Source organism: Mustela nigripes, chromosome 6 (assembly GCF_022355385.1).
Source record: "Mustela nigripes isolate SB6536 chromosome 6, MUSNIG.SB6536, whole genome shotgun sequence".
Lineage (NCBI taxonomy): Eukaryota > Metazoa > Chordata > Mammalia > Carnivora > Mustelidae > Mustela > Mustela nigripes.
In genome coordinates this window covers 84256856-84283421 of record NC_081562.1, presented here as the reverse complement: position 1 = coordinate 84283421, position 26566 = coordinate 84256856, and the positions used below count along the sequence as shown (strand labels likewise).

The following is a 26566-nucleotide window of genomic DNA, read 5'->3' as shown; positions in this document are numbered from 1 at the left end:
TTGATCCCAGGACCCTGGGATCATGACCCGAGCCGAAGGCAGAGGCTTTAACCCACTGAGCCACCCAGGCGCCCCATGGTCACACTATTTAAAGTGGCTTTTGGTCATAGAATTTTCTTACCAGTTACTAGTGGTTATCAGACTCATCATGGGGCAAAGTACTCTGGAAATCATGGTGGTCTTTATTAAGTTTCTCAGTGGTAGACCATGATTTACTGGTATAATTTAATCTATTGTATAAGCTGGGAGAGCTTTACTAATAGGAAACGTGATATGGCCTGGAGATAAAGTATAAAATCAAAATCAGAAACAACGTGTGTACAAGGAGAAAGCACTGCTTTTGACCCAAGTGGGATCACTTGTTTTGGGGTTTTCATTGTTGTTAATTTAGAACTTGTTCACTGCTAACATTCATTAACTTTTAACAGTGGTAGGTTCTAAATGTTTAAGAAAAATTGGGGGAAATACAATCTGATTCTACCCAACAGTCTTTTTGTCTTTCTGGAGAGTTGGCTAGTGAGAGATGGTCATGAGGCAGTGGCTGGGTGAGGCTGTTCTCTGATTGGTGGCGATCCCCAAGAGCCTAAGTTTAGAACCATTGCTTTTGGGGACGAGTGTACTCGGCATGGCCTTCCTGTGCTGAGATGAGCCCTGAGGTCCTTCAACCCTCCCATGGCATGTCCCACTTGCCCCGAGCAGTCTGCCCTGTCTTGTGTGTCCTACTCTGAGGAGTTGCTGTATCGTATACCAGATCACCAAGGTGATGCTGCTGAAGGGCTGGCGTTGTGTGGAGTGCATCGTGTGTGAGGTGTGTGGCCAAGCTTCGGACCCCTCACGCCTGCTGCTCTGTGATGACTGTGACATTAGCTACCACACATACTGCTTGGACCCGCCACTGCTCACTGTACCCAAGGGTGGCTGGAAGTGCAAGTGGTAAGGAGGCCTGGGCTCTTGAGGGGCCGGGGCCAGAGATGCTGGAGGGTTGGGATGTTGCTAACATGACAGAGCCTGGGTGTAGAAAGCCAGGGGCTGGTTGCTTCGGTGCCTCTGCTTGCCTTGGGCAGCTTAGGCGCTGAAGGCTGTGTGTCTGCTACCACCAGGTGTGTGTCCTGTATGCAGTGTGGGGCCGCCTCCCCTGGCTTCCACTGTGAATGGCAGAACAGTTATACACACTGCGGGCCCTGTGCCAGCCTGGTGACCTGCCCTATTTGTCATGCCCCATATGTGGAAGAGGACCTGCTCATCCAGTGCCGCCACTGTGAACGGTGAAGTTGCCCCCTTACCTCATAGAGGCCTTCTCCCTATTCTCCTCCTTGCGCTGTCTACATTTATTGCTTCCTGTCTCCTTTCCTACAGGTGGATGCATGCTGGCTGCGAGAGCCTCTTCACGGAAGACGATGTGGAGCAGGCTGCTGACGAGGGCTTTGACTGTGTCTCCTGCCAGCCCTACGTGGTAAAGCCTGCTGGTGAGTGCCAGGTGCTGGGGAGAGGGGCAAAGAGGTCAGGGCAGGGCTGCCTTGCTTTGGGGCAGGGCCTCAAGCGGCCTTGGTTTGCTTCTCTTCCACAGCGCCTGTTGCCCCCCCAGAGTTGGTGCCTATGAAGGTGAAAGAGCCAGGTGAGTCCCAGAAATCCCAAGTGCCAAGGTCCGGAGGAGACCCAGACACTGTCTGGTCTGGCTCTCACCAGCCACCCTCCACCCCGCCCCCACCAGCTTCATCTCCTCATTTTCGGAGGAGGAAACTAAGATCCTTGGAGGTTGAGTGGCCTGCCCAGGGTCAACCCAGTAGGTTAGTGGTTAGCTTAGGATGAGAACCAAGGCTTCCATTTTCCCAGGCAAAGTTCATTCCACTAGGCAACATGGCCTTTGCACTGCCAGAATCTCTTTTCCAGAGAGCACAGAAAATGACTTGTTCTTCTCCAGGAAGGAGGCTGGGGCCATCTCCTCCTCCGTCATGATGTGGGCACTACTCCTGGCATCCAGGGCCCCATGTGCTGGCATTCTGCAGGCCCAGGCTTCTAGAGAATATACTGGTGAACTAGTGTTAGTCATGAGCAAAGTCAGGCTTCTGTAGTAGCCTGTGAACCCTTCTGGGTCACTGATGGAGCACTCGGGCCACAGCTGGCACCCGCTGGTGGCCTGTCTCTCCAGCGCTCACACCCCAGTGTTGGTTTTGGTCGGTCTTTGGCTGCTTTTGTCCCAGCTGGGGACTTAGGCTGGAACTGGGAGTTCTGGTTTCTCTGGAGCTTCCATCCAGGGGTGATGTACTCTTCCCCTTTGTGCAGAGCCTCAGTACTTCCGCTTCGAGGGTGTGTGGCTGACAGAAACGGGCATGGCCGTGCTGCGTAACCTGACCATGTCCCCTCTGCACAAGCGGCGCCAGCGGCGAGGACGGCTTGGCCTTCCAGGCGAGGCAGGGCTGGAGGGCTCTGAGCCCTCGGATGCCCTCGGCCCTGATGACAAGAAGGATGGGGACCTGGACACTGATGAGCTGCTGAAGGGTGAAGGTCAGGCTGGGGGATCCCAGGGAGTGGCTAAGGAGCAGGAACATGCCTGGGAGAGTGGGATGTTGCGTGGGGCAGCATTGCTACTCCTGGTCTCCCTCAAGCCACTTGGGTCTTGCTAGGTGGCTCTGTGGCAAGGCCTGGGCTCTGTGTTCTTGGATGGCAGGATGACAAAGTTAAAAGGGTCCATGCCTCTGATCTTCCCCCCTCTCTCTCTCCCTCCATGTCTCTCTCTCATCCCCAACCACAGGTGGCGTGGAGCACATGGAATGTGAAATGAAGCTGGAGGGCCCCATCAGCCCTGATGTGGAGCCTGGCAGAGAGGAGACAGAGGAAAGCAAGAAACGCAAACGCAAACCCTATCGGCCTGGTGAGGCCCAGGGATGGGAAAGGTGCATGGGAAGAGAGAGCTTACCAGGTCCCCCGCAGCTTCTCAGTCTCTGCTTTGCCTCCTCATAGGCATCGGTGGTTTCATGGTGCGACAGCGGAAATCTCACACACGTGTGAAAAAGGGGCCTGCTGCACAGGCGGAGGTGTTGAGTGGGGATGGGCAGCCCGACGAGGGTGAGACGGGTGAGGGCTCCAGTGGGGTCTGGGAGAAGGTGGGGATCACAGGGACTAGGGGGCGTTGCCAGGGAGGCCCAGGGGGTGACAGCTCACGAAGGGCTGAGAGGTTGGTGGGTTCAATTCCATTGGGGAGAGAATAGGCAGAGAGCAACCCTCAGCCAAGTGAGGAGCAACATGCCTCATATCCCCTGAAAGGGGATGACACCCCCCCTTCTCTTCCCAGTGATGCCTGTAGACTTGCCTGTTGAGGGCCCTGTGGACCAGAACTTAGCTGACGGGGATGAGAAGAAGAAGCAGCAGCGGCGAGGGCGCAAGAAAAGCAAACTGGAAGACATGTTTCCCGCTTATCTGCAGGTGGGTCTGAGGCTCCGTGTGGGGAGGGGAGCACCTGCCCTGCAGACCGTGAAGAAGCTTGTTTCTCTTACTTCTCCTGCAGGAAGCTTTCTTTGGGAAGGAGCTGCTGGACCTGAGCCGAAAGGCCCTTTTTGCAGTTGGGGTGGGCCGGCCAAGTTTTGGACTAGGAACCCCCAAAGCCAAGGGGGATGGAGGCTCAGATAGGAAGGAGCTCCCTACCTCACAGAAAGGTCAGTCATGTGGGGGTGAGGTGGTCTGAAGGGATCCCACTTTCCTGTGCTTGGGAGCTGGTGAGGGAATCTGGTAGGGCATAGGCTTATCTTCCAAAAGTGAAGGTGGACCTAGGCCCTGGCATGTGGAGCTGGAGGCCCATTCTGGGCACCAGGTGTGGGGCATCTCTGACTGGAGTGGGGTCTGTTGCTCATAGGAGATGATGGCCCAGATGTTGCAGATGAAGAATCCCGCGGCCCTGAGGGCAAGGCTGATACACCAGGTGAGGGGTGTTGGGAGGACTGTGTCCTGTCTTGGTTTTGCCACTGAGCACCACCTGGTTTGGAGGCTGGCAGCTGTGTCCCGCTCTCTGTGGTTCAGGGTGGCCGGGCTAGGGCCTCTGCATTGTCCTTGGCTGATGGGTTTGTCCTGGCAATTGCAGGACCTGAAGATGGAGGCATCAAGGCATCCCCAGTACCCAGTGACCCCGAGAAGCCAGGCACTCCGGGTGAAGGGATGCTCAGCTCTGACTTAGATAGGATTCCCACGGAAGGTGAGGCTATGGTGAGGGAATCTGGTAGGGCATAGGCTTATCTTTCAAAAGAAGATGGGTAAGGGTCTTCTGTGGGAGAAGGACAAGGTCCTACCTGTGGGACTGCCATCTGCATAGCGTCTTTGGTGGGGAGTCCTGGGCACCTTCCCTGACCATGGCCTTTTGTAGCCTGTGGTGTCCCCTCAAATTCTAAGTCTTCCTCAGTGGCATCCTTCATCAATCCCCCCACAGAACTGCCCAAGATGGAATCTAAGGACCTGCAGCAGCTCTTCAAGGATGTTCTGGGTTCTGAACGAGAGCAGAACTTGGGTTGCGGGACCCCTGGCCCAGACGGCAGCCGGACACCGCTGCAGAGACCCTTCCTTCAAGGTGATGTGGATGGGAGTGGAGTGAAGACTGGGTGGCCAGGTTTGGGCAAGCTTGCCCCAGGATGGGCCTCTTCCTCCCTTTCTCTGATCCTGTGCCTCTTGTAGGTGGACTCCCTTTGGGCAATCTCCCCTCCAGCAGCCCAATGGACTCCTACCCGGGCCTCTGCCAGTCCCCATTCCTGGATTCTAGGTTGGTATCTGTGCTTAACCTCAATAGGCAGTCCCTGTTGTCCCTTCCCTCCCACTGGGGTCATGCTTAGGGAGGAGACCTTGGACTTCTCCGTGCTACTGTAGCAGCATGTCCCTCTGCTCCTTAGTTAGTGACCCTTCTGGGTGGGGGAGGGGCAGGGCAGTGGCCTGGGGGGGCTCCAGGCAGTTTGTCTGGGTGTGGGGCTTGGCATCCCTGCTCTCTGTGACTCTCTGCCCCTGCGCCCCAGGGAGCGCGGGGGCTTCTTTAGCCCGGAACCCGGTGAGCCAGACAGCCCCTGGACAGGCTCGGGGGGGCACCACGCCCTCCACCCCCACCACCCCCACCACGGAGGGTGAGGGCGACGGGCTCTCCTATAACCAGCGGAGCCTTCAGCGCTGGGAGAAGGATGAGGAGTTGGGCCAGCTCTCCACCATCTCGCCTGTGCTCTATGCCAACATTAACTTTCCCAACCTCAAGCAGGATTACCCAGGTACCCATGGAAGAGGGGCAGGGGAAACCACCTGGTAATGTGGTGGGCACAGGGATCACCTGCCAGGTCTCCTCTAATGAGATACTTCTGCCCTTCAGACTGGTCTAGCCGTTGCAAACAAATCATGAAGCTCTGGAGGAAAGTTCCAGCTGCTGACAAAGCCCCCTACCTGGTTAGATGGAAGGGAGCCTGGGTCAGGGTGGGAACTGGGGCTCGGGGGTGTCTTGGGGAAATTCACCTCAATTCTTGCTATTCCCCACTCCCAAAGTGACTGGGCCAGAAGGGATCCCCTTCTGGGTAGGGAGTGAGGGACATGAGGAATGGGTGCTGGGCATGAAACTGAGCCCTGGTAGGCCTGAGATTGTGTCCTGTCTCCCTCAGCAAAAGGCCAAAGATAACCGGGCGGCTCATCGCATTAACAAGGTGCAAAAGGTGAGTGGGGGCTGGGCTGGGCTGGGCGGTGCCATCCATGTCCTGTAACTGGGGGCCTCTCGGAGGGTATGGGGGACATAGCACCTGCCCCAGCAGCCTGACTGCTCTGTGCCTGGTCTCCCCCTGTAGCAGGCTGAGAGCCAGATCAACAAGCAGACCAAGGTGGGCGACATGGCCCGTAAGACTGACCGACCGGCCCTACATCTCCGCATTCCCCCCCAGCCAGGGGCACTGGGCAGTCCGCCCCCTGCTGCTGCCCCCACCATTTTCATTGGCAGCCCCACAACCCCCGCCGGCTTGTCTACCTCTGCGGATGGGTTCCTGAAGCCGCCAGCGGGCACAGTGCCCGGCCCCGACTCGCCCGGTGAGCTCTTCCTCAAGCTCCCACCCCAGGTGCCCGCCCAAGTGCCTTCGCAGGACCCCTTTGGACTGGCCCCCGCCTACGCTCTGGAGCCCCGCTTCCCCACGGCACCACCTACCTATCCTCCTTATCCTAGTCCGACTGGGGCCCCCGCGCAGCCCCTGACACTGGGCTCCTCGTCTCGTCCTGGGACTGGCCAGCCAGGGGAATTCCACACTACCCCACCTGGCACCCCCCGACACCAGCCCTCCACACCTGACCCCTTTCTCAAGCCCCGCTGCCCCTCACTGGACAACCTGGCTGTGCCTGAGAGCCCAGGGATAGGGGGAGGCAAGGCTACCGAGCCCCTGCTGTCGCCCCCGCCTTTTGGGGAGTCTCGGAAGGCCCTAGAGGTGAAGAAGGAAGAGCTCGGGGCATCCTCTCCTAGCTATGGGCCCCCAAACCTAGGCTTTGTTGACTCACCTTCCTCAGGCCCCCACCTGGGCAGCCTGGAATTAAAGGCACCTGATGTCTTCAAAGCCCCCCTAACCCCTCGGGCATCTCAGGTAGAGCCCCAGAGCCCGGGCTTGGGCCTAAGGCCCCAGGAGCCACCCCCTGCCCAGGCTTTGGCCCCTTCTTCTCCCAGCCACTCGGACATCTATCGCCCTGGCCCCTACCCTGACCCTTATGCCCAGCCCCCATTGACCCCTCGGCCCCAACCCCCACCCCCTGAGAGCTGCTGTGGCCTGCCCCCTCGCTCATTGCCCTCAGACCCTTTCTCCCGAGTGCCCGCCAGTCCCCAGTCCCAGTCCAGCTCCCAGTCCCCATTAACACCCCGTCCTTTGTCTGCTGAGGCTTTTTGCCCATCCCCCGTTACCCCTCGCTTCCAGTCCCCTGATCCCTATTCCCGTCCACCCTCACGCCCTCAGTCCCGTGACCCATTTGCCCCCTTGCATAAGCCACCCCGACCCCAGCCCCCTGAAGTTGCCTTCAAGGCTGGTCCTCTAGCCCACACTCCTCTGGGGGCTGGGGGCTTCCCAGCAGCCCTGCCCTCAGGGCCGGCAGGTGAGCTCCATGCTAAGGTCCCAAGTGGGCAGCCACCTAATTTCGTCCGGTCCCCTGGGACGGGTGCTTTTGTGGGCACTCCCTCTCCCATGCGTTTCACTTTCCCTCAGGCAGTAGGGGAGCCTTCCCTAAAGCCCCCTGTCCCTCAGCCTGGTCTCCCTCCACCCCATGGGATCAACAGCCATTTTGGGCCTGGCCCTACCTTGGGCAAGCCTCAAAGCACAAACTACGCAGTAGCCACAGGGAACTTCCACCCATCGGGCAGCCCCCTGGGATCCAGCAGCGGGTCCACAGGAGAGGGCTTTGGGCTGTCCCCACTACGCCCCCCATCAGTCCTACCGCCACCTGCACCCGATGGATCCCTCCCCTACCTGTCCCATGGAGCCTCACAGCGGGCAGGCATCACCTCACCGGTCGATAAGCGAGAAGACCCAGGGGCTGGAATGGGCAGCTCTTTGGCGGCACCCGAACTTCCAGGTACCCAGGACCCGGGCATGTCCAGCCTCAGCCAAACAGAACTGGAGAAGCAGCGGCAGGTGGGTGGACATCTGGGAGTGAACCTCCCACACCCCCATCCCTCTGCTGTCCCTATGCCAGCCCTGTGATTGGAATAGAATGGACTGACCCCGCTTGTCTGTCCTCCGCACAGCGCCAGCGACTCCGGGAGCTGCTGATTCGGCAGCAGATCCAGCGCAACACCCTGCGGCAGGAGAAGGAGACAGCTGCGGCAGCTGCAGGAGTGGTAGGGCCCCCGGGCAGCTGGGGTGCTGAGCCCAGCAGCCCTGCCTTTGAGCAGCTGAGTCGCGGCCAGACCCCATTCACCGGGACCCAGGTAGGTAAAGTGGCAAAGGGTGGGGGGGGGGGGTTGTCCCAGGTGCTGAAGGTGTCCACCCTCATCTACCTTTGTCTCTCCTAGGACAAGAGTAACCTTGTGGGGCTCCCCCCAAGCAAGTTGGGTGGTCCCATCCTGGGGCCAGGGGCTTTCCCCAGTGACGACCGACTTTCCCGGCCCCCTCCACCAGCCACCCCTTCTTCTATGGATGTGAACAACCGGTGAGGCTCCAAGGGGGTTCCCTCGGGGTAAAGCAAGGGAACAGACTTCACCACTGCAGTGTGCTGCCCCTGGTTTTCCCGTGGCTGACCCTCGTCCAGTGTCACTTACTCTTCTTCCCCGTTCCCTCTGACTGCGGCGACTCTATCCTTCCCCGCTGCCCGCAGCCCGTGTTCTAGCTCATCGTCCTGATTTCATCGTACTGACTACTGCATGTTCTTCCAGGCAACTGGTGGGAGGCTCCCAAGCCTTCTATCAGCGAGCACCCTACCCTGGGTCCCTGCCCTTACAGCAGCAGCAGCAGCAGCAGCAGCAGCAACTGTGGCAGCAGCAGCAGCAGCAGCAGCAGCAGGCAACAGCTGCCACCTCCATGCGACTTGCCATGTCTACTCGCTTTCCATCAACTCCTGGGCCTGAACTTGGCCGCCAAGCCCTAGGTTCCTCCCTGGCAGGGATTCCCACCCGCCTGCCTGGCCCTGGGGAGCCAGTACCTGGTCCAGCTGGCCCGGCCCAGTTCATAGAGTTGCGGCACAATGTACAGAAAGGACTAGGACCCGGGGGGGGCTCCGTTTCCTGGTCAGGGCCCCCCTCAGAGACCCCGTTTTTACCCAGTAAATGAGGACTCCCACCGAATGGCTCCTGAAGGGCTTCGAGGCCTAGCAGTATCTGGCCTTCCCCCACAGAAACCCTCAGTTCCTCCGATTCCTGAACTGAGCAACAGTCTCCATCCAATGCCCCACACCAAAGGTCCCTCCCTGCCCACTGGCTTGGAGCTGGTTAGCCGCCCCCCCTCAAGCACTGAGCTTGGCCGCCCTCCTCCTCTGGCCCTGGAAGCTGGGAAGTTACCCTGCGAGGATCCCGAGCTGGACGATGACTTTGATGCCCACAAGGCCCTAGAGGATGATGAGGAGCTTGCTCACCTGGGCCTGGGTGTGGACGTGGCCAAGGGAGATGATGAGCTGGGCACCCTGGAAAACTTGGAGACCAATGACCCCCACCTGGATGACCTGCTTAACGGGGATGAGTTTGATCTGCTGGCCTATACTGATCCTGAGCTGGACACAGGGGACAAGAAGGACATTTTCAATGAGCACCTAAGGCTGGTGGAGTCAGCCAATGAGAAGGCTGAGCGGGAGGCCCTGCTACGAGGGGTGGAGCCAGTACCCTTGGGTCCTGAGGAGCGCCCTCCTCCTGCTACTGATGCCTGTGAGCCCCGTCTGGCATCAGGGCTTCCTGAGGTGAAGCCCAAGGTGGAGGAAGGTGGGCGCCACCCTTCCCCTTGCCAGTTCGCCATTACCACCCCCAAGGTAGAGCCAGCACCTGCCACCACCTCCCTGGGCCTGGGACTGAAGCCAGCACAGAGCGTGATGGGCATCCGGGACACCCGGATGGGCACAGGACCCTTTTCCAGCAGTGGGCACACAACTGAGAAGGGTCCCTTTGGGGCCACAGGAGGACCACCAGCTCACCTGCTGACCCCCAGCCCTCTGAGTGGCCCAGGAGGGTCCTCCCTGCTGGAAAAGTTTGAGCTAGAAAGTGAGGCTTTGACATTGCCCAGTGGCCATGCAGCATCTGGGGATGAGCTGGACAAGATGGAGAGCTCACTTGTAGCCAGTGAGTTACCCCTGCTCATTGAGGACCTGCTGGAGCATGAGAAGAAGGAGCTGCAGAAGAAGCAGCAGCTTTCAGCACAGCTTCAGCCTGCCCAGCAACAGCAGCAACAGCACTCCTTACTGTCCACACCAGGCCCTGCCCAGACCATGTCTTTGCCACACGAGGGCTCTTCTCCCAGTTTGGCTGGGCCCCAGCAGCAGCTTGCCCTAGGACTTGGAGGTTCCCGACAGCCAGGCTTGGCCCAACCCCTGATGCCCACCCAGCCACCTGCACATGCCCTGCAGCAGCGCCTGGCCCCATCCATGGCCATGGTGTCCAGTCAAGGGCATATGCTAAGTGGGCAGCATGGGGGGCAGGCAGGCTTGGTGCCCCAGCAGAGTTCCCAGCCAGTGCTGGCACAGAAGCCCATGGGTACCATGCCACCTTCCATGTGCATGAAACCTCAGCAGCTGGCCATGCAGCAGCAGCTGGCTAACAGCTTCTTCCCGGATACAGGTAACTTCAACCAGGGCCACTGGCTTAGTTCCTCAGGGCTGATCACTGTTACCACCAAGTGGACACCGAAGCTGGAGGCCTAAGATAATCCCCAGTTAAGGGAAGTGGGACACACAGAGCACGGGCTAAATGCGATGCTAACAGTGCAGGCAGAGGTGGCGTAGCTTTTGTGAAGGGAGGGACAGTGCTTGGCGTATAGCAGGCATTCAGATGTTGGAGTGCATGGAATGAGTGTGCGGATCTTGATAGCGAAGCCTTCGTAGCTGTGGCGAGACCAGGAGGTGAGGAGCTGGAGAGACATGGTGTGGGGCAGAGCAGGCCAGGTAGGTGTGAGTGCTTGCGTGATGCTGCTGGTGGGGAGCCAGTGGGTACATTTGGATACAGCAGTGGAGTGGCTAGGCTGGAGTGGACTCTGTGGCGGGAGGTGAGTGGGCACTACCCTGATTTTGAGGATGTGAGAGAGGGGCCAGATTGTGGGAGATCTCAAATTACAATAGCATTTATTGAATTCCTGTTTGCTAAACAGTGTACCAAGTACTTTGTGCCCATTATCTGATTGAGTCACAGCAAATTCATTAAATAGGTACTGCTGTTGTCTTCAGTTATAGAAAGGGATGCAGGCGTGGAGGTTAAGTGTCTTGCCCAGATTGTACAGCTGACAGAGTGAGAGTTCTGAGTCCTGGCTTTCTGATCCTCTTAACTTTTTTATTGCCTCAAAATACGAGGAGAGGGAGTTTGGTTGATCCTTTAAAAAGGAGAGGTGGTTTTGTGAGTAGTGGAGAAATACACACTGTGCAGCATTTTAGGAAGATTTTGTTTTGGGAGGTTGCTTATTCCTCCTTTTTTTACCCAGCATCCTGAACAGGCACGAAAGTGGCCGGAGGTGATGCATGTTGTGCCCAAAACAGCTCTGACATCTAGGACTTTGGCACAGTGCCCATATCTTGGGTTTTGGGGCTGCAGTAGTTGCCTTTGAAGAATGTTTTCTAGGGTGTAGAGTGCATTCACAGTCTTGGTCATATTTGATTCAATAGTTCCATGAGGAAGGCAGAGTAGGGAAACATGAGTTCTGTCAGAGGAGGAAACTGAGGGTCAGAGAAATCAAGTGACATTGATGTGTTGGCCCTACAGATACTTGCTGAGTATCTCTTAGCACCATGCAAGTGAAAACAGGGCCATGTGTCTTGTGAATAGTAAAGCTGAGTCACCCATGCTGCCTGGCTCCTTAGTGGTCTTCCCACCACTTTTTTGCCATTCCTTTGTTCTACTTGGTTCGGTGGAGATCAAGGTGTTGGAAGGCACAGCAGATGTAGAGCGGAGTATTGAATCCAATGTCTAGCTTACTTGGCTCTCCTCTTTCCAGATCTGGACAAATTTGCAGCAGAAGATATAATTGATCCCATTGCAAAGGCCAAGATGGTGGCTTTGAAGGGCATCAAGAAGGTGATGGCTCAGGGCAGCATTGGAGTGGCACCTGGTATGAACAGGTAAGACTTGGGAGGTGGGGCGTGGTTGGCACTTTTCCTTTCAACAGTCCTTCGCCTCTCCTTCCTGTTTCCCCCTCCTTACTTGTCCCATCTCTTTGTCTTTCAACTTTCCCCATGACCTACACATCCCCTCTGTTTTGGCGGACTCCAGGCAACAAGTGTCCCTTCTAGCCCAGAGGCTCTCAGGGGGCCCTGGCAGTGATCTGCAGAACCATGTGGCAGTTGGGAGTGGCCAGGTAAGTGATCAGGGTGATTGGGCCACTCTTCTTAGGGCTTGAATTGTGACAATGACCCTTTAGCGGTTTCTCTCACCACAGGAGCGGAGTGCTGGTGACCCCTCCCAGCCTCGTCCCAACCCACCCACTTTTGCCCAGGGAGTGATCAGTGAGTATGGGGATGGGGAGGAGTGTGCATGGGAGTGGCTTGGGGCAGATGTTGGAGGAGGAGGGACTCTGATCTCCCTTTTGTGGGTCCTGACATCCTGTTTCCCTTCCCAGATGAAGCTGACCAGCGGCAGTATGAGGAGTGGCTGTTTCATACCCAGCAGCTCCTACAGATGCAACTGAAGGTGCTAGAGGAGCAGATTGGTGTGCACCGCAAGTCCCGGAAGGCTCTGTGTGCCAAGCAGCGCACTGCCAAAAAGGCTGGCCGTGAGTTCCCAGAGGCTGATGCTGAGAAGCTCAAGCTGGTTACAGAGCAGCAGAGCAAGATCCAGAAACAACTGGATCAGGTAGGGAAGGCAGACTTCAGCCTGGTAACCAGGAGCCCAGAAGAGGGAGGCCACGGGTGGGCAGGCTCCAGGCTGAGCCCCGACTCTCCTATGTTAGGTCCGGAAGCAGCAGAAGGAGCACACCAACCTCATGGCAGAATACCGGAGTAAACAGCAGCAGCAGCAGCAACAGCAGCAGCAGCACTCAGCCGTGCTGGCCCTGAGTCCTTCCCAGAGTCCCCGACTGCTCACCAAGCTCCCCGGCCAGCTGCTCCCAGGCCACGGGCTGCAGCCGCCGCAGGGGCCTCCGGGAGGGCAAGCTGCAGGTCTTCGCCTGCCCCCAGGGGGCATGACACTCCCCGGACAGCCTGGTGGCCCTTTCCTCAACACCTCTCTGGCCCAACAGCAGCAACAGCAACAGCAACATTCTGGTGGGGCTGGGCCCTTGGCTGGCCCCTCAGGAGGCTTCTTCCCTGGCAACCTGGCTCTTCGAGGCCTAGGACCCGATTCGAGACTTCTCCAGGAAAGGCAGCTGCAGCTGCAGCAGCAACGCATGCAGCTAGCCCAGAAACTGCAGCAGCAGCAGCAGCAGCAGCACCTCCTAGGACAGGTGGCGGTCCAGCAGCAACAGCAGCAGAGCCTGGGCGTACAAGCAAACCAAGCTCTGGGTCCCAAGCCCCAGGGTCTTCTGCCTCCCAGCAGCCATCCGGGCCTCTTGGTCCAGCAACTGTCCCCACAACCACCCCAGGGGCCCCAGGGCATGCTGGGCCCTGCCCAAGTGGCAGTGTTGCAGCAGCAACAGCAGCACCCTGGAGCCTTGGGCCCCCAGGGTCCTCACAGACAGGTGCTTCTGACCCAGTCCCGGGTGCTGAGTTCCCCCCAGCTGGCACAGCAGGGTCAGGGCCTTATGGGACATCGGCTGGTCACAGCCCAGCAGCAGCAACAGCAGCACCAACAGCAGGGATCCATGGCAGGCCTTTCCCATCTGCAGCAGGGCCTGATGCCACACGGTGGGCAGCCCAAACTCAGCACTCAGCCCATGGCCACCTTGCAGCAGCAGCAGCAACAGCTCCAACAGCAACAGCAGCAGCAGCAGCACCTCCAACAGCAGCAGCAGCAGCAGCTCCAACAGCAGCAGCAGCAGCAGCAGCAGCAGCACCTCCAACAGCAGCAGCACCAACAGCAGCAGCTTCAACAGCAGCAGCAGCAGCAGCTCCAACAATTTCAGCAGCAGCAGCAGCAGCAGATGGGCCTCTTGAACCAGAGTCGAACTTTACTGTCTCCGCCGCAGCCACCGCCGCCGCAGCAGCAGGTGCCCCTCGGCCCCGGCATGCCCGCCAAGCCTGCACAACACTTTTCTAGCCCCGGAGCCCTGGGTGCTGCCGTCCTGACGGGCAAGGAGCAGAGCATGGTAGACACAGCTGTTCCTCCAGAGGCCGTGGAGGGGCCGTCCACACATCCAGGGGCGCCGCTAGCCCTAGGGGCTGTTCCCGAGTCGGCGGCCACCGAACCCGGGGAGGTGAAGCCCTCATTGTCCGGGGACTCGCAGCTCCTGCTTATCCCACCGCAGGCCCAGCCACAGCCTGGCCCTGCACAGTTGCAGCCACCCCTGAGGCTCCCAGGTCCACAGCAGCAGCAAGTTAACTTGCTCCATTCTGCAGGTGTGGGAAGCCACGGGCCAGTGGGCAGTGGCTCATCCTCGGAGGCCTCATCCATGCCCCATCTGCTGGCCCAGTCCTCTGTTCCTTTAGGGGAGCAGCCTGGGACCATGACCCAGAACCTTCTGGGCTCCCAACAGCCCCTTGGACTGGAGCGGCCCGTGCAAAATAACGCAGGGCCACAGCCTGCCAAAGCAGGATCTGGCCTCCCACCGGGGCCGGGCCTGCCCGGGCCTGGAGTTATGCCAACAATGGGGCAGCTTCGAGCGCAGCTCCAAGGGGTCCTGGCCAAAAACCCCCAGCTGCGGCACTTGAGCCCGCAGCAGCAGCAGCAGCTACAGGCACTCCTCGTGCAGCGGCAGCTGCAGCAGAGTCAGGCAGTGCGCCAGGCCCCACCCTACCAGGAGCCTGGGGCCCAGCCCTCTCCCCTCCAGGGCCTCCTGGGTCGCCAGCCTCAACTTGGGGGCTTCTCTGGATCCCAGACAGGCCCTCTCCAGGAGTTAGGGGCGGGGCTTCGACCTCAGGGCCCACCCCGGCTCCCTGCCCCACAAGGAGCCTTAGCTGCAGGACCGGTCCTCGGCCCTGTTCATCCCACACCTCCACCCTCCAGCCCCCAAGAGCCAAAGAGACCTTCCTCACAGCCCCCCGGAGCCAGTCCTCTGGTCCCATCCCAGCTCCCCTCTGAGGCCCAGCTCCCCCCTACCCAGCCAGGGACCCCAAAACCCCAGGGGCCTTCCTTGGAGCTGCCTCCTGGGAGGGTCTCACCTGCTGCTGCCCAGCTTGCAGATACCTTCTTTGGCAAGGGGCTGGGACCTTGGGACCCCCCAGACAACCTAGTGGAAGCCCGGAAGCCAGATCAGAGCAGCCTGGTACCTGGGCATCTGGAGCAGGTGAATGGGCAGGCAGTGACTGAGCCACCCCATCTCAGCATCAAGCAGGAGCCTCGGGAGGAGCCATGTGCCCTGGGAGCCCAGGCGGTGAAGAGGGAGGCCAACGGGGAGCCAATAGGGGCACCAGGTACCAGCAACCACCTCCTGCTGGCCGGCCCCCGCTCAGAGGCCGGGCATCTGCTCTTGCAGAAGCTTCTACGCGCAAAGAATGTGCAACTCAGCACTGGGCGGGGGCCCGAGGGACTGCGAGCTGAGATCAACGGGCACATTGACAGCAAGCTGGCTGGGCTGGAGCAGAAACTACAGGGTACCCCCAGCAACAAAGAGGTGAGTGCTCTAGAGAGATTGGAGAAGATAAGAGGGGATTGCAACCCAGGGCACTGTGAGCAGATCTGGTTCACCCAGAAGAGGTGAGGACTTGGAGGAAGACCGCAGCCTTCACTGTGGGTTTTTCTGGCCTAGGACACAACAGCAAGGAAGCCTGTGACACCAAAGCCCAAGCGGGTACAGAAGGCAAGTGACAGGTTGGTGAGCTCCCGAAAGAAGCTGCGGAAGGAGGACGGGGTCAGGGCCAGCGAGGCCTTGCTAAAACAGCTGAAACAGGTAATCCCCAGGAGCCAGCCCCCTGGCCCCTAGCTGTGGCGTGGCAGAGATGTACACACTGCGGGTTTCCAACTTTGTCATCTTGCCCCTCCTAGGAGCTGTCCCTGCTGCCCCTAACGGAGCCTACTATCACCGCCAATTTTAGCCTCTTTGCTCCCTTCGGCAGTGGTTGCCCGGTCAACGGGCAGTGCCAGCTGAGGGGGGCCTTTGGAAGTGGGGCACTGCCCACTGGCCCTGACTACTATTCCCAGCTGCTTACCAAGGTCAGAAAAATGGCAATACCTTTTGGGGCTGACGAGGTTCTTGGGGAGGTGGAGGTGGGAGTGGAAGATGAGGAAATTGCTGATGTCGTGTGGGGTCAGGAGATTACGTCATTCTCCCTCTGCCATCTTGCACACAACACCCCACCCCACCCCCAGAATAACCTGAGTAACCCGCCGACACCACCCTCGTCGCTGCCCCCCACCCCACCCCCATCGGTGCAGCAGAAGATGGTGAATGGCGTCACCCCATCTGAAGAGCTGGGGGAGCACCCCAAGGATGCTGCCTCTGCCCGGGATACTGAAGGGACGCTGAGGGGTAAGTCAGGAGCAGAGTGGGCCTCTCCTCCTCCGGTAGGATTTGGCGGCTGGGATCCAAGTTGCTCAATTTGAGATGGGAAGGATTGCGTGTGGCCCTGTGCGTGCACAGGACAGGATACCTGATCTAAGGAAGGGCCTGGCCTCTTCAGGGCGGATTCGTTGGAAGCCAGGGCTCCAGAGCACGGGCAACAGAGGAGGTGGGTGGCGGGAAGGGTGTCGATGAGGCTTTTGTTCACGAGGCACAGCCTACAGTGCCTTAGTGTGTATAGAACTACAGTGAGCTGTGGATTTGAATTCTCTGGTGCCTGTATTCATCTGTCTGTATTAGCGCCGCTAAGTAACATGACCGACTTGTGTGGGCCGCAGTTTCCTCACTGTAAATAGGTGTTAGAATATTCTTATGCAGGAGTTGTTAAAGTTGATAAATAAAGCCCAGTGCCTGGCCCAGGGGAAAGTCTTGATAAATACAGCTCATTTACCCAGGGTTGTAGGTAGGTGGGTGGGTAGATAGTAGTGGTTATGAGAGCTAGACTAGGTCTTGTAGTAGTTAGGCCTGAAACATGGGGCAGATTGTCCCATCATCTCTGGCCACCAGCCTGACTTTTCTTCTCCCCTCCTACCCTTTAGATGCTTCAGAGGTGAAGAGTCTAGACCTGCTGGCTGCCTTGCCTACACCCCCTCACAATCAGACTGAGGATGTCAGGTACGGGGTGGGCCTGGAAATGGGGATAAGGAATAGGGATGGAGGGCGGGTTGCCTATTTTTTTCCTTTGGCCAGTGGCAGATTTCACATAAGGCTATGACATCTACTAATTTCTAAATTTGGGAGGGAATGTCTACAAGGCTATACCAGTAAATGTCTACTTTTGGCCCATAGGATGGAAAGTGATGAGGACAGCGATTCTCCTGATAGCATTGTGCCGGCTTCGTCCCCTGAAAGCATCTTGGGGGAGGAGGCTCCCCGTTTCCCTCAGCTGGGCTCAGGCCGGTGGGAGCAGGAAGACCGGGCTCTTTCCCCTGTCATCCCCATCATTCCTCGGGCCAGTATCCCAGGTAGAGGCTGCTCTGGGCATGGACCAGGCAGGGCTGGGTTGTCTGAAGCTGGGAGAGAGAGGCAGCTGGAGTTTACATGGGTCCCTCTCACATTCCAGTCTTCCCAGATACCAAACCTTATGGGGCCCTGGACCCGGAGGCCCCTGGAAAGCTGCCTGCCACAACTTGGGAAAAGGGCAAAGGAAGTGAGGTGTCCGTCATGCTGACGGTCTCTGCTGCTGCGGCCAAGGTGTGTCTTGGGGGTTCCTTGGAGGTCAAAGGGATCCTGGTCAGAAGACAGTCCCTGGAGCGTGTGTGGATAAGTTCAATTGCTCAGAACTATGTACTAGGACCTACTGTGTGTGAGCGCCTGGGCTGAAGGCTGCAGGATTAGGGTAAATAAAGCATCTGAGGTCCCTGCCGTCAGAGAGCTCACAGTCTAGTGATAGATGCAAGTCAACCAGTCGGGGAGCACACAGAATGCGACGAATGCTGCAAGACAGCATGTCCCCAGTTACATTTGGTGGAACTCTGTTATTTTTTAACATTGACAGGGTTTTGTGGTCAAAGAAAATTGGAAATCCCAGTTGAAACCACAAAACAAGTTTCTTTACTACAGGACTTCTCAGATTCTTTCGTTTGCTAATGTGTATTGTGAGTCTCCCAAGTGGTGAACATAGGGTGTGTCATTTCTACACTTGGTGGGCACGGGGCCCTTGTCATGGAGCACCAATTACTGACCGCAGCAGTCTGGGAGAGGTGCTGTGAAGGAAGCACGGGAGAAGGGCAGGACTGACGGGCCACTTGGGGAGCAGGGTTCTGGGTGTTGTGTCCCCGCCAGAGTGGTGGCAGTGCGCGCCCCGTGCTGCTGACACGGTCTTCCTGGCCCCTTCCCTGCCCTGGCAGAACCTGAATGGTGTGATGGTGGCAGTGGCAGAGCTGCTGAGCATGAAGATCCCCAACTCCTATGAGGTGCTGTTCCCAGAGAGCCCTGCCCGGCCGGGCACTGAGCCGAAGAAGGGAGAAGCTGAGGGCCCTGGTGAGTGCGGCAGGAAGTCTCAGGACCTGCAGGGAGGGATGCTGCTAGGAGGTTCTGATCCCTTCCTTTCTGTAGGAGGGAAAGAAAAGGGTCTGGGAGGCAAGAGCCCGGAAGCTGGCCCTGACTGGCTAAAGCAGTTTGATGCAGTGCTGCCCGGCTATACCCTCAAGAGCCAGCTGGACATCTTGAGCCTCCTGAAACAGGTAGGTGTGGGGGAGAAAAGAGGGTGGGTGTGCGGAGAGCACAGAAGGCAGAGGGCTTTGGGGAGAGTGGACCCTGGGTAAGAGGAGGGAGGGGACTTGCAACGCAAGGAGCTGGCGCTGATGATACCGGGCACGTCCCCTTCTGTAGGAGAGCCCTGCTCCAGAGCCAGCTGCCCAGCACAGCTACACCTGCAATGTCTCCAACCTGGATGTGCGACAGCTCTCTGCCCCACCTCCTGAAGAGCCCTCCCCGCCCCCATCCCCCTTGGCACCCTCTCCGGCTAGCCCCCCTGCGGAACCCCTGGTAGAACTCCCCACCGAACCCTTGGCTGAGCCACCGGTCCCATCGCCTTTGCCACTGGCCTCATCCCCTGAATCGGCCCGACCCAAGCCCCGAGCCCGGCCCCCCGAAGAAGGGGAAGATTCCCGGCCACCTCGCCTCAAGAAGTGGAAGGGGGTGCGCTGGAAGCGGCTGCGGCTGCTACTGACCATCCAGAAGGGCAGCGGGCGGCAGGAGGATGAGCGGGAAGTGGCGGAGTTTATGGAACAGCTCGGCACAGCCCTGCGGCCCGACAAGGTGCCTCGTGACATGAGGCGCTGCTGCTTCTGTCACGAGGAGGGTGATGGGGCCACTGATGGGCCTGCCCGCCTGCTGAACCTAGACCTGGACCTCTGGGTGCACCTCAACTGCGCCCTGTGGTCCACAGAGGTCTATGAGACCCAGGGTGGGGCACTGATGAACGTGGAGGTGGCTCTGCACCGTGGGCTGCTGACCAAGTGCTCCCTGTGCCAGCGCACCGGTGCCACCAGCAGCTGCAATCGAATGCGTTGCCCCAACGTCTACCATTTTGCCTGCGCCATCCGCGCCAAGTGCATGTTCTTTAAGGATAAGACCATGCTGTGTCCAATGCACAAGATCAAGGGGCCCTGTGAGCAGGAGCTGAGCTCTTTTGCTGTCTTCCGGCGGGTCTACATCGAGCGGGACGAAGTGAAGCAGATTGCCAGCATCATCCAGCGGGGAGAGCGGCTGCACATGTTCCGTGTAGGGGGCCTTGTGTTCCACGCCATTGGACAGCTGCTCCCGCATCAGATGGCTGACTTCCACAGCGCCACGGCCCTCTACCCCGTGGGCTATGAGGCCACACGGATCTATTGGAGCCTCCGCACCAACAACCGCCGCTGCTGCTACCGCTGCTCCATCGGCGAGAACAACGGGAGGCCAGAGTTCATCGTCAAGGTCATGGAGCAGGGCCTGGAGGACCTGGTCTTCACTGACGCCTCACCCCAGGGTGAGCACTGGGCCCTCAAAACACTCCTGTGCAAGTGAAAGGGGTCCATGGGGTCTTTGTGAGTCATCTTCCCCCATGGCTTCAGGCAGGTGGAGGTCTTCTAAGAGCCCCAGAGACAGTGTTCTAGCCTCTCTGAGTTGTCTTACGTTCCCTTGTGATTGGAGCTACTCTGCTTGTCTGCTTCACATATTCTAGCTCCTTTTCCTAGCCTCAGCGGAACTAAGGAATACTATTCTGAGACCACATCGTCTGGCTCCCTCACCCTGTTCCTAACCATGAGGGCCTTATGATTGCTTTGCCCTGCTCATAATTCTTTTGCTTTGAGCTCTAGCGTTAACGATAGAAATAAGTGAGCAAGTGCTGTGCACCACACACTGAAGTAAGTGACCTAGGCTTTTTTGTTTCTGGTAGCCCTGTAAGGTGAGTACTTTCATATTGCCCAGTGCATACATAAAGAACCAGAGCCTTAGAGAGATTTAGGTATTTGGCATAAGGGCCCATAGCCAGTACCAGAACCTGAACCCAGGTCTTCCTAGCTCTAAAGCAGGCCTGGTGTTCTGGCTCTCGGTTAGGCATGGTGGCCTGTGCTGGGTTTCCTGGGCCCTGAGGTCATGTGTTTGTGTCCTAGAGCTCTCTCTGGTGCCCCTCCAGGGTAGGAGGCCTTCTGGCTTGTTGAGGGAGAGTGGGACTGGGAGGCCAGTGGGGAGTCCTAAAGAACCACACAGCCTTGTCACAGAGAGGTGTGCAAGCTACAGAAAAGGACCATAGCTTCGGATCAAGGTTAGGCTGAGGTCAGTCAACAGAAGTTGCCTCTGAGGGCCACTCTCTTTCCTTGCCTCTTAGCGGTGTGGAATCGCATCATCGAGCCCGTGGCTGCCATGAGAAAAGAGGCCGACATGCTGCGGCTCTTCCCTGAGTACCTGAAAGGCGAGGAGCTCTTTGGGCTGACGGTGCATGCCGTGCTGCGCATAGCTGAATCAGTAAGAAGGGGGCCAGGCGCCATGTGGGCACTGGGGACACTGGCCGTGCCCCAAAAATGCTCAGGCTAAGGCAAGCATGACCTGTGTCCACAGCTGCCCGGAGTGGAGAGCTGTCAAAACTATTTATTCCGCTATGGACGCCACCCCCTGATGGAGCTGCCACTCATGATCAATCCCACTGGTTGTGCCCGATCAGAGCCTAAGATCCTCACACACTACAAACGGTGAGCTTTTGGGGTGGGGGCTGTGGGATGTGGGAGTGGGGGTTGGCAGGGGCCCTCCGGCCAGTTATGAAGGTTTGGGGGTTCACTCTAAGCCTCCTGGCTAGAGGGTATGCAGGAATCACCTAGGTTATTCCTTTCCTCCTCCACCCTGCTCAGGTGTTCTGGGTTGACCTGGGGTCTGGGACAGACTTACCTTGGGCACCCTGGGAATGACTTGGGAAGGTTCTGGGTAGACAATGGTGAAATTCTGTCAAGTAGATAAGGGAGCCAGTTCCCTCCTTCCTCTCTTATTTTGCTTCCAGGGGGCCTGTGATTCTCCCAAACCTGAGACACCCCATAAGGCTAGGGTCACCTTCCCTTCCCCAGGCTGAGTTGGTGTCAAAAATAATTAGAAATATAGTAGATAAATAATAAAACCTTACATTTGTATAGCACTTTATACTTTTTTTTTCAAAGCGTTTTCACATCCATTATCTCATTTGATCCTCACAACAACCTTATGAGGTAGGTAGGGCAGGTGGTATGACCCCCGTTTTACAGCGGAGAAAACTGAGACCCAGAAAGGTTAAGTGACTAGACAAAGGTCACACAGCTGGGACCAGAACTTACCTCTCAACCTGTGGTTCACTGCTCTTTCTGTGTACCATGGTAGCCTGACTTTGGTCCCTGGGTAGAGGGAGGCAGAATCTTGGTATCAGGGTTTTCACAAAGGCCTTCTGTTGCTCCTTGGGCTAGCAAAGAGCATCAGGCTCTACTAACCCAGTCATCCCTAGTCCTTGATGCTCTACAACAGTGGTTTTCAAACTGTCTGTGTTTCAGAAAGTTTTGGAACACATAAACCGAGTGAGCAGAACTTGGCTCTCCCCGTGCACAACTCCCCCTTCCCCAAATTGGATTCAGCCAGAAGCCTGTGTTTTCACCTAGTTTATGTATTGGAATTCCAATGACATTTTATTAAAGAAAAAAAGCTCTTCTAAATCAAAAAGAATCGAAAACGTTTGAAAACCACTGCTCTGGGATGGGCAAGATTTTGGCTGGTGCCCTAGGGTGGTGAAGAGGCATCCCTGCCAGGCAGCAGTCATTCCCCTGCACTGAGCCATCTGTACAGAGCCCAGCATTATGTCAGAGAAGGGGACAGTGTGAAGAAAGGAATGGGTACCACCTTCTCGGCTGTGAATTCAGAGCGACTTTTAATTCAAATCCAGCCCAGTGTGGTAGGCACAGCCCCCAATTTCAGGGCTTCTAATACGTGCAAGAGGTAGAACTCAGACATTTGAGCAAACCATGAGCTTACATGCCAGGCCTGGGCTGCTTGGGGAAAACCTCCCAGAGGAGCGTGGCCTTGTGTTTGGCAGGAGGGTGGTATAAGGCAGGGAGATGGGAGAACGGGCTCAGTGTAGGGGAATTGGTGCCCCCCCCCACCCTGTCCCCCATCCTGGGCTCTCTGCACCACTCAGGGTGTCGGACGGGTCCCCACAACTAGTGGCTATCACACCAAAGCCAAGACCCACACGCCTCCGCTCCCATTTCCAAGACGGCACATGCCCCTAGCCGGCATGTTGCACATCCCAGGGAAGAGGCGGGTGGCATGTGCTTGGTCTGAGGGAGAGCTGTCTTGTCATGGCCTGTGTCACCTCCCAGGCCTCACACCCTGAACAGCACCAGCATGTCCAAGGCATATCAGAGCACCTTCACAGGCGAGACCAACACCCCATACAGCAAGCAGTTTGTGCACTCCAAGTCATCACAGTACCGACGCCTGCGCACCGAGTGGAAGAACAACGTGTACCTGGCCCGCTCCCGTATCCAGGGCCTGGGGCTCTACGCCGCCAAGGACCTAGAAAAGCACACAATGGTCATCGAGTATATTGGTACCATCATTCGCAATGAGGTGGCCAACCGGCGGGAGAAAATCTATGAGGAGCAGGTAGGGGCTGGCTTATGGCCCCCGCTCTGTGGAGGAGGGAGGGTGAATCGGGGTCAGGTCAGGAGAGCAGGTGGAAAGTTGTGGGAGGCGGGGGAGGTGAGAGATGGGAAACAGGCGGGATAGGAACTGAAGATAAGCCCCCTGCCCAGGTCTGGTACCCAATCCCACCACTAGCACCGCTGCCATTCTTTGACATTCTTCCCACTCCTGCAACTTCCTCCCTTCTAGAATCGAGGCATCTACATGTTCCGAATAAACAACGAACATGTGATTGATGCTACGTTGACTGGAGGCCCTGCCAGGTGAGAGACAAATGAGGCAGGAGGAATTTTAGGGGTCCCTGGGGGTGACACTCAGGGTGGGCCAAGAAGGAGCCAAAAGCATCCCGACTCAGTTGCCTGGCATCCCCGACTCTGGCCCACTGCTTAGGTACATTAACCATTCCTGTGCCCCTAACTGTGTGGCGGAAGTTGTGACGTTTGACAAGGAGGATAAAATCATCATCATCTCCAGCCGGCGAATCCCCAAAGGAGAGGAGGTGAGAGGAAGTGTCCTTTGTGAGTGACTAAGCAGCTCCCTCTTCTCTGCTATTCCCCAGAACCAAGTTCCTTTGGCCAGTGCTGTCAGATCAGATCTCTGCCCAACCCCCACTCCCTCTGGGAGGCTGGCATCGATTCTACCCTCTTTTCTTTCCAGCTGACCTATGACTATCAGTTTGACTTTGAGGACGATCAGCACAAGATCCCCTGCCACTGTGGAGCCTGGAATTGTCGAAAATGGATGAACTAAGAAGCTTAGAGGCTACCAGGCAGGGGAGTCCCCCCACGCCCAACCTCTTCCCTGAAAGGGATGAGGGGGAAGAGAGGTAGCAGCCAGAGCCAGGACCCAGGGCTGGGGCTGCCGGCTGACCGGAGCCCCTGGAGCAGGAGGCTGGGGCAGAGGGCCCTAGGCCAAGCCCACCCTGGGCACCAGGGGCAACCCTCTTCCCCGCCACCGGCCCCCAGGCTGGCATCTCTGCCCCCAGCTCCAGGAGGGGCCAGACAGAAGCAGCCATTGGGCATCTCAGGTTTGAGGGGGATATGGGCCGGGAACTACCCAGAAGCAACTGGGAGGCAGCAGGGAGGGGGGAGGAGGATGTGTGGCCGGGCCTCACAGCCCTGCTTCTCCCACCGACCTCTCCGGCCCAACTCAAGGCTGCAAAGAGACTTGACTAAGCTTGACAATCCCAAAGGCCGGGTCCCACACCTGGCCCTGCCTGCCGGGTCCTGCCCCCACCCTCACTCCCATCCCCTTCCCTCAATCTGTCTCTGTCTCCCTCTTCTCCTCTGTGTTTCTGTCTCTCTATGGGTTGTGTTTCCTTGTTTTCCACTCTGACAAATGCAACATGAACGGGAAAGAGGCGCCCAGCTGCCCAGGAGGGCAAGCCAGGCAAGCCGGGCAAGGAGACCCCGCACCCACACCTACCTCATTTAAGTGTTGGATTTTTTGCTGTTTTGAAATGTGAGACCCTCTCCAAGCCCCCTACTGCCCTGACCCTCTCTTCGGCCTCACTGCCCTCTTCTGAGTGGGTGGAAAGGGGGTAGGAAGAGGAAGAAAAACAACAACAAAAAATCCATCTTTGTTTTTAATTATGGGCATGGGATGGTGGTTGAGGCTAATGCTGATGAAGATTGGGGATAACTGGCCCCTAGTTGCTCTAGGACTTCCTTCTCCATCTGGACATGGGGGCAGGAGGGGTGTGCTAAACCTAGGACCAGGATATCGCCCTCCTGTTTTCCCAACCCCATCATGAGCCCATTTGCCCTCCAGCCCCTGGATGGGGTGGGTGGGTGGTCGGGTGAGGGCTATCCCTGAGTGGCATGCCCATACCCAGTGAGGCAGGGTGTGGCCCGGAGCTCCCACTTTCCCTCAGTCACCAAACTGCTGCTGGTCTGGTGGGAAGGGGTGGTGATGTGGGGGTGGGGAGCTTAGTGTCAGCGCGGGGAGGGTGGGGGGTATTTATCTATTTATACATGGGATTGTACATAGTCTTGTGGGGAATGGGGGAGCCGGCTGGAGGTAAGAACCCTCCCCTCTCCCCCCACCCCCGGGGAGAGCAAATGTAAAACTACTAATTTTTGTGCTTTATATATTCTATATAAATATATCTATTTTCTTTTTACAAAACCAGTTTATAAATGGTAGGGGGGTGTGGGGCGGACACATGGAGCTCCCCTTGTGGGGGGGCCCCCTCCATTACCCAACCTACCGCCCTTTTCCTCACCCCCTCCCCACCCCCTGGCTGTGACTGCTGTAAGGTGGGGGTATAGAGGCTGGGCAGTTCTCACCCCCCTTGTATAGTTGGACTATGTTATAACGCACAAAAGTGAGCTGGCCCCAGGGGGAGCCAGAGGGTGATGGGTTCCCTGCCTCCCTTTCCTTCCCCTTTCTGCCCAAGCTTGTGCTGCAGTTGAACCTCTTCCTGGGGCTTAGGGGTAGGTTGGGGGTGGGTGAGGCCCCAGACCCCTCTTGAGTAGGGAGTGTGGGGATGAAGATGAAGCTTATATGCAGTTCTCTCCTAGGGGCTGTGGGCAAAGGGCATTTTGTAATTAATATTTTCAAGAATCAAATGTCTGGAGTGTAGGGGTGGGCTTGGTGGCGGTGGATGGGCGGGCCTGCTGGAGGGGGAGCAAGGTCGCTGTTGTGATTTTAGGTTTTGTTTTGTTTTGTTTTTGAATTTGGGGGGTTGCGGATTGATGGGGGTAGGGAGATTTTTTTTTTTTTTTTAAAGCTGCTTCCTCAACTGTTTCAAGCTGCAAATGTTTAAGAGCACCCTCCACCCCCACAAAAAAACCACTGTCATTAAATCAGGCAGTGAGGAGACTGGGCTGCTGCCCCCAAAGCCATTGGATATTCCTTTTCCAAGAGCAAAAGTTCTAGGCTACAGGGAGAGGGAGATTGGCTCCTGTGAGTTAGGCTCTGGTTGGGGCTTGGGCCCTGGGATTGGGAAAAGGGGATGGGGCAGACTTTGTAAGCATATGCTAGGTATCCGATAGTCCTGTAGAATTTAGTGAAGAACCTTATACAGTTTTTAATTTTTATATAAACTAACTCAGACCCAAGCTACAAGGTTGGAATTTTGGTTGTTGGTTTTTTTTTGTTTTGTTTTTAAAGTACCCCGCCTGTATAATTGCATCTGAATTCCCTCCTCTTCCCCCCCCCCCCCCGTGTTTGTATTTTGGGTTGGTTTACACTTGCACATATTCAGTTTTCAGTTTTTCCCTTTTACAGTCTTCTCCCCTCACCTTCAGGACCCTCCCCCTTTTTAAAAAATAAATCGCTGACAAGTGTGAATCCCGTGAAGACTTTATTTTGTGTTGTGTGTATCCTGTACAGCAAGATTGGTCCTTCGTAACAACGGATGAAATGATTCCCTTTTTTAAAGCGCCCTTCTCTCCCTCCACCCCCAGCGCCCTGTCCTTGGCATGTTTTGTATCAGCGATCATTCTGAACTGTACATAATTTATGTTGCAAGAGGCAAAGGGCAAGTTTTGGATTTTGCTTCTTCCAAGTTTGTTTTTAAACGACAAATAAAAAAAGAACATTTTAAATACAAGCGGCTCCGTCCAGTCACCCTCGCCGGCAGCGGATCGGTAAAGTCCGAGAGCACCCAGGGGAGGGCGGTTACGCAGGCCAGGCCACGCCGGAAGAGTGGTGTCCCCGCCTTCCGCCCT

The 26566-nt window shown here is 57.2% G+C and overlaps 1 protein-coding gene across 1 annotated transcript in view; it reads left to right on the top strand.

Moving 5' to 3' along the window:
- KMT2D (lysine methyltransferase 2D) overlaps positions 1-26448 on the top strand; it is a 41739-nt gene extending 15291 nt beyond the window's left edge. Inside the window, 42 exon segments of the mRNA XM_059403015.1 lie at positions 752-933; positions 1101-1265; positions 1357-1466; positions 1568-1615; positions 2284-2505; positions 2753-2872; positions 2962-3066; positions 3293-3423; positions 3506-3653; positions 3851-3916; positions 4076-4186; positions 4418-4555; positions 4660-4744; positions 4992-5052; positions 5054-5234; positions 5333-5406; positions 5616-5666; positions 5796-7607; positions 7721-7903; positions 7988-8124; positions 8348-8675; positions 8677-10231; positions 11595-11718; positions 11870-11954; positions 12036-12102; positions 12216-12448; positions 12546-15302; positions 15438-15578; positions 15674-15841; positions 15998-16157; positions 16787-16862; positions 17037-17212; positions 17311-17441; positions 18098-18230; positions 18306-18433; positions 18582-19722; positions 20566-20702; positions 20796-20926; positions 22568-22853; positions 23082-23155; positions 23283-23391; positions 23550-26448. Coding sequence (XP_059258998.1) covers positions 752-933; positions 1101-1265; positions 1357-1466; positions 1568-1615; positions 2284-2505; positions 2753-2872; positions 2962-3066; positions 3293-3423; positions 3506-3653; positions 3851-3916; positions 4076-4186; positions 4418-4555; positions 4660-4744; positions 4992-5052; positions 5054-5234; positions 5333-5406; positions 5616-5666; positions 5796-7607; positions 7721-7903; positions 7988-8124; positions 8348-8675; positions 8677-10231; positions 11595-11718; positions 11870-11954; positions 12036-12102; positions 12216-12448; positions 12546-15302; positions 15438-15578; positions 15674-15841; positions 15998-16157; positions 16787-16862; positions 17037-17212; positions 17311-17441; positions 18098-18230; positions 18306-18433; positions 18582-19722; positions 20566-20702; positions 20796-20926; positions 22568-22853; positions 23082-23155; positions 23283-23391; positions 23550-23642 — 12363 coding nt within the window. The 3' untranslated portion in view covers positions 23643-26448.
- The last annotated feature ends 118 nt before the right edge of the window (positions 26449-26566 follow it).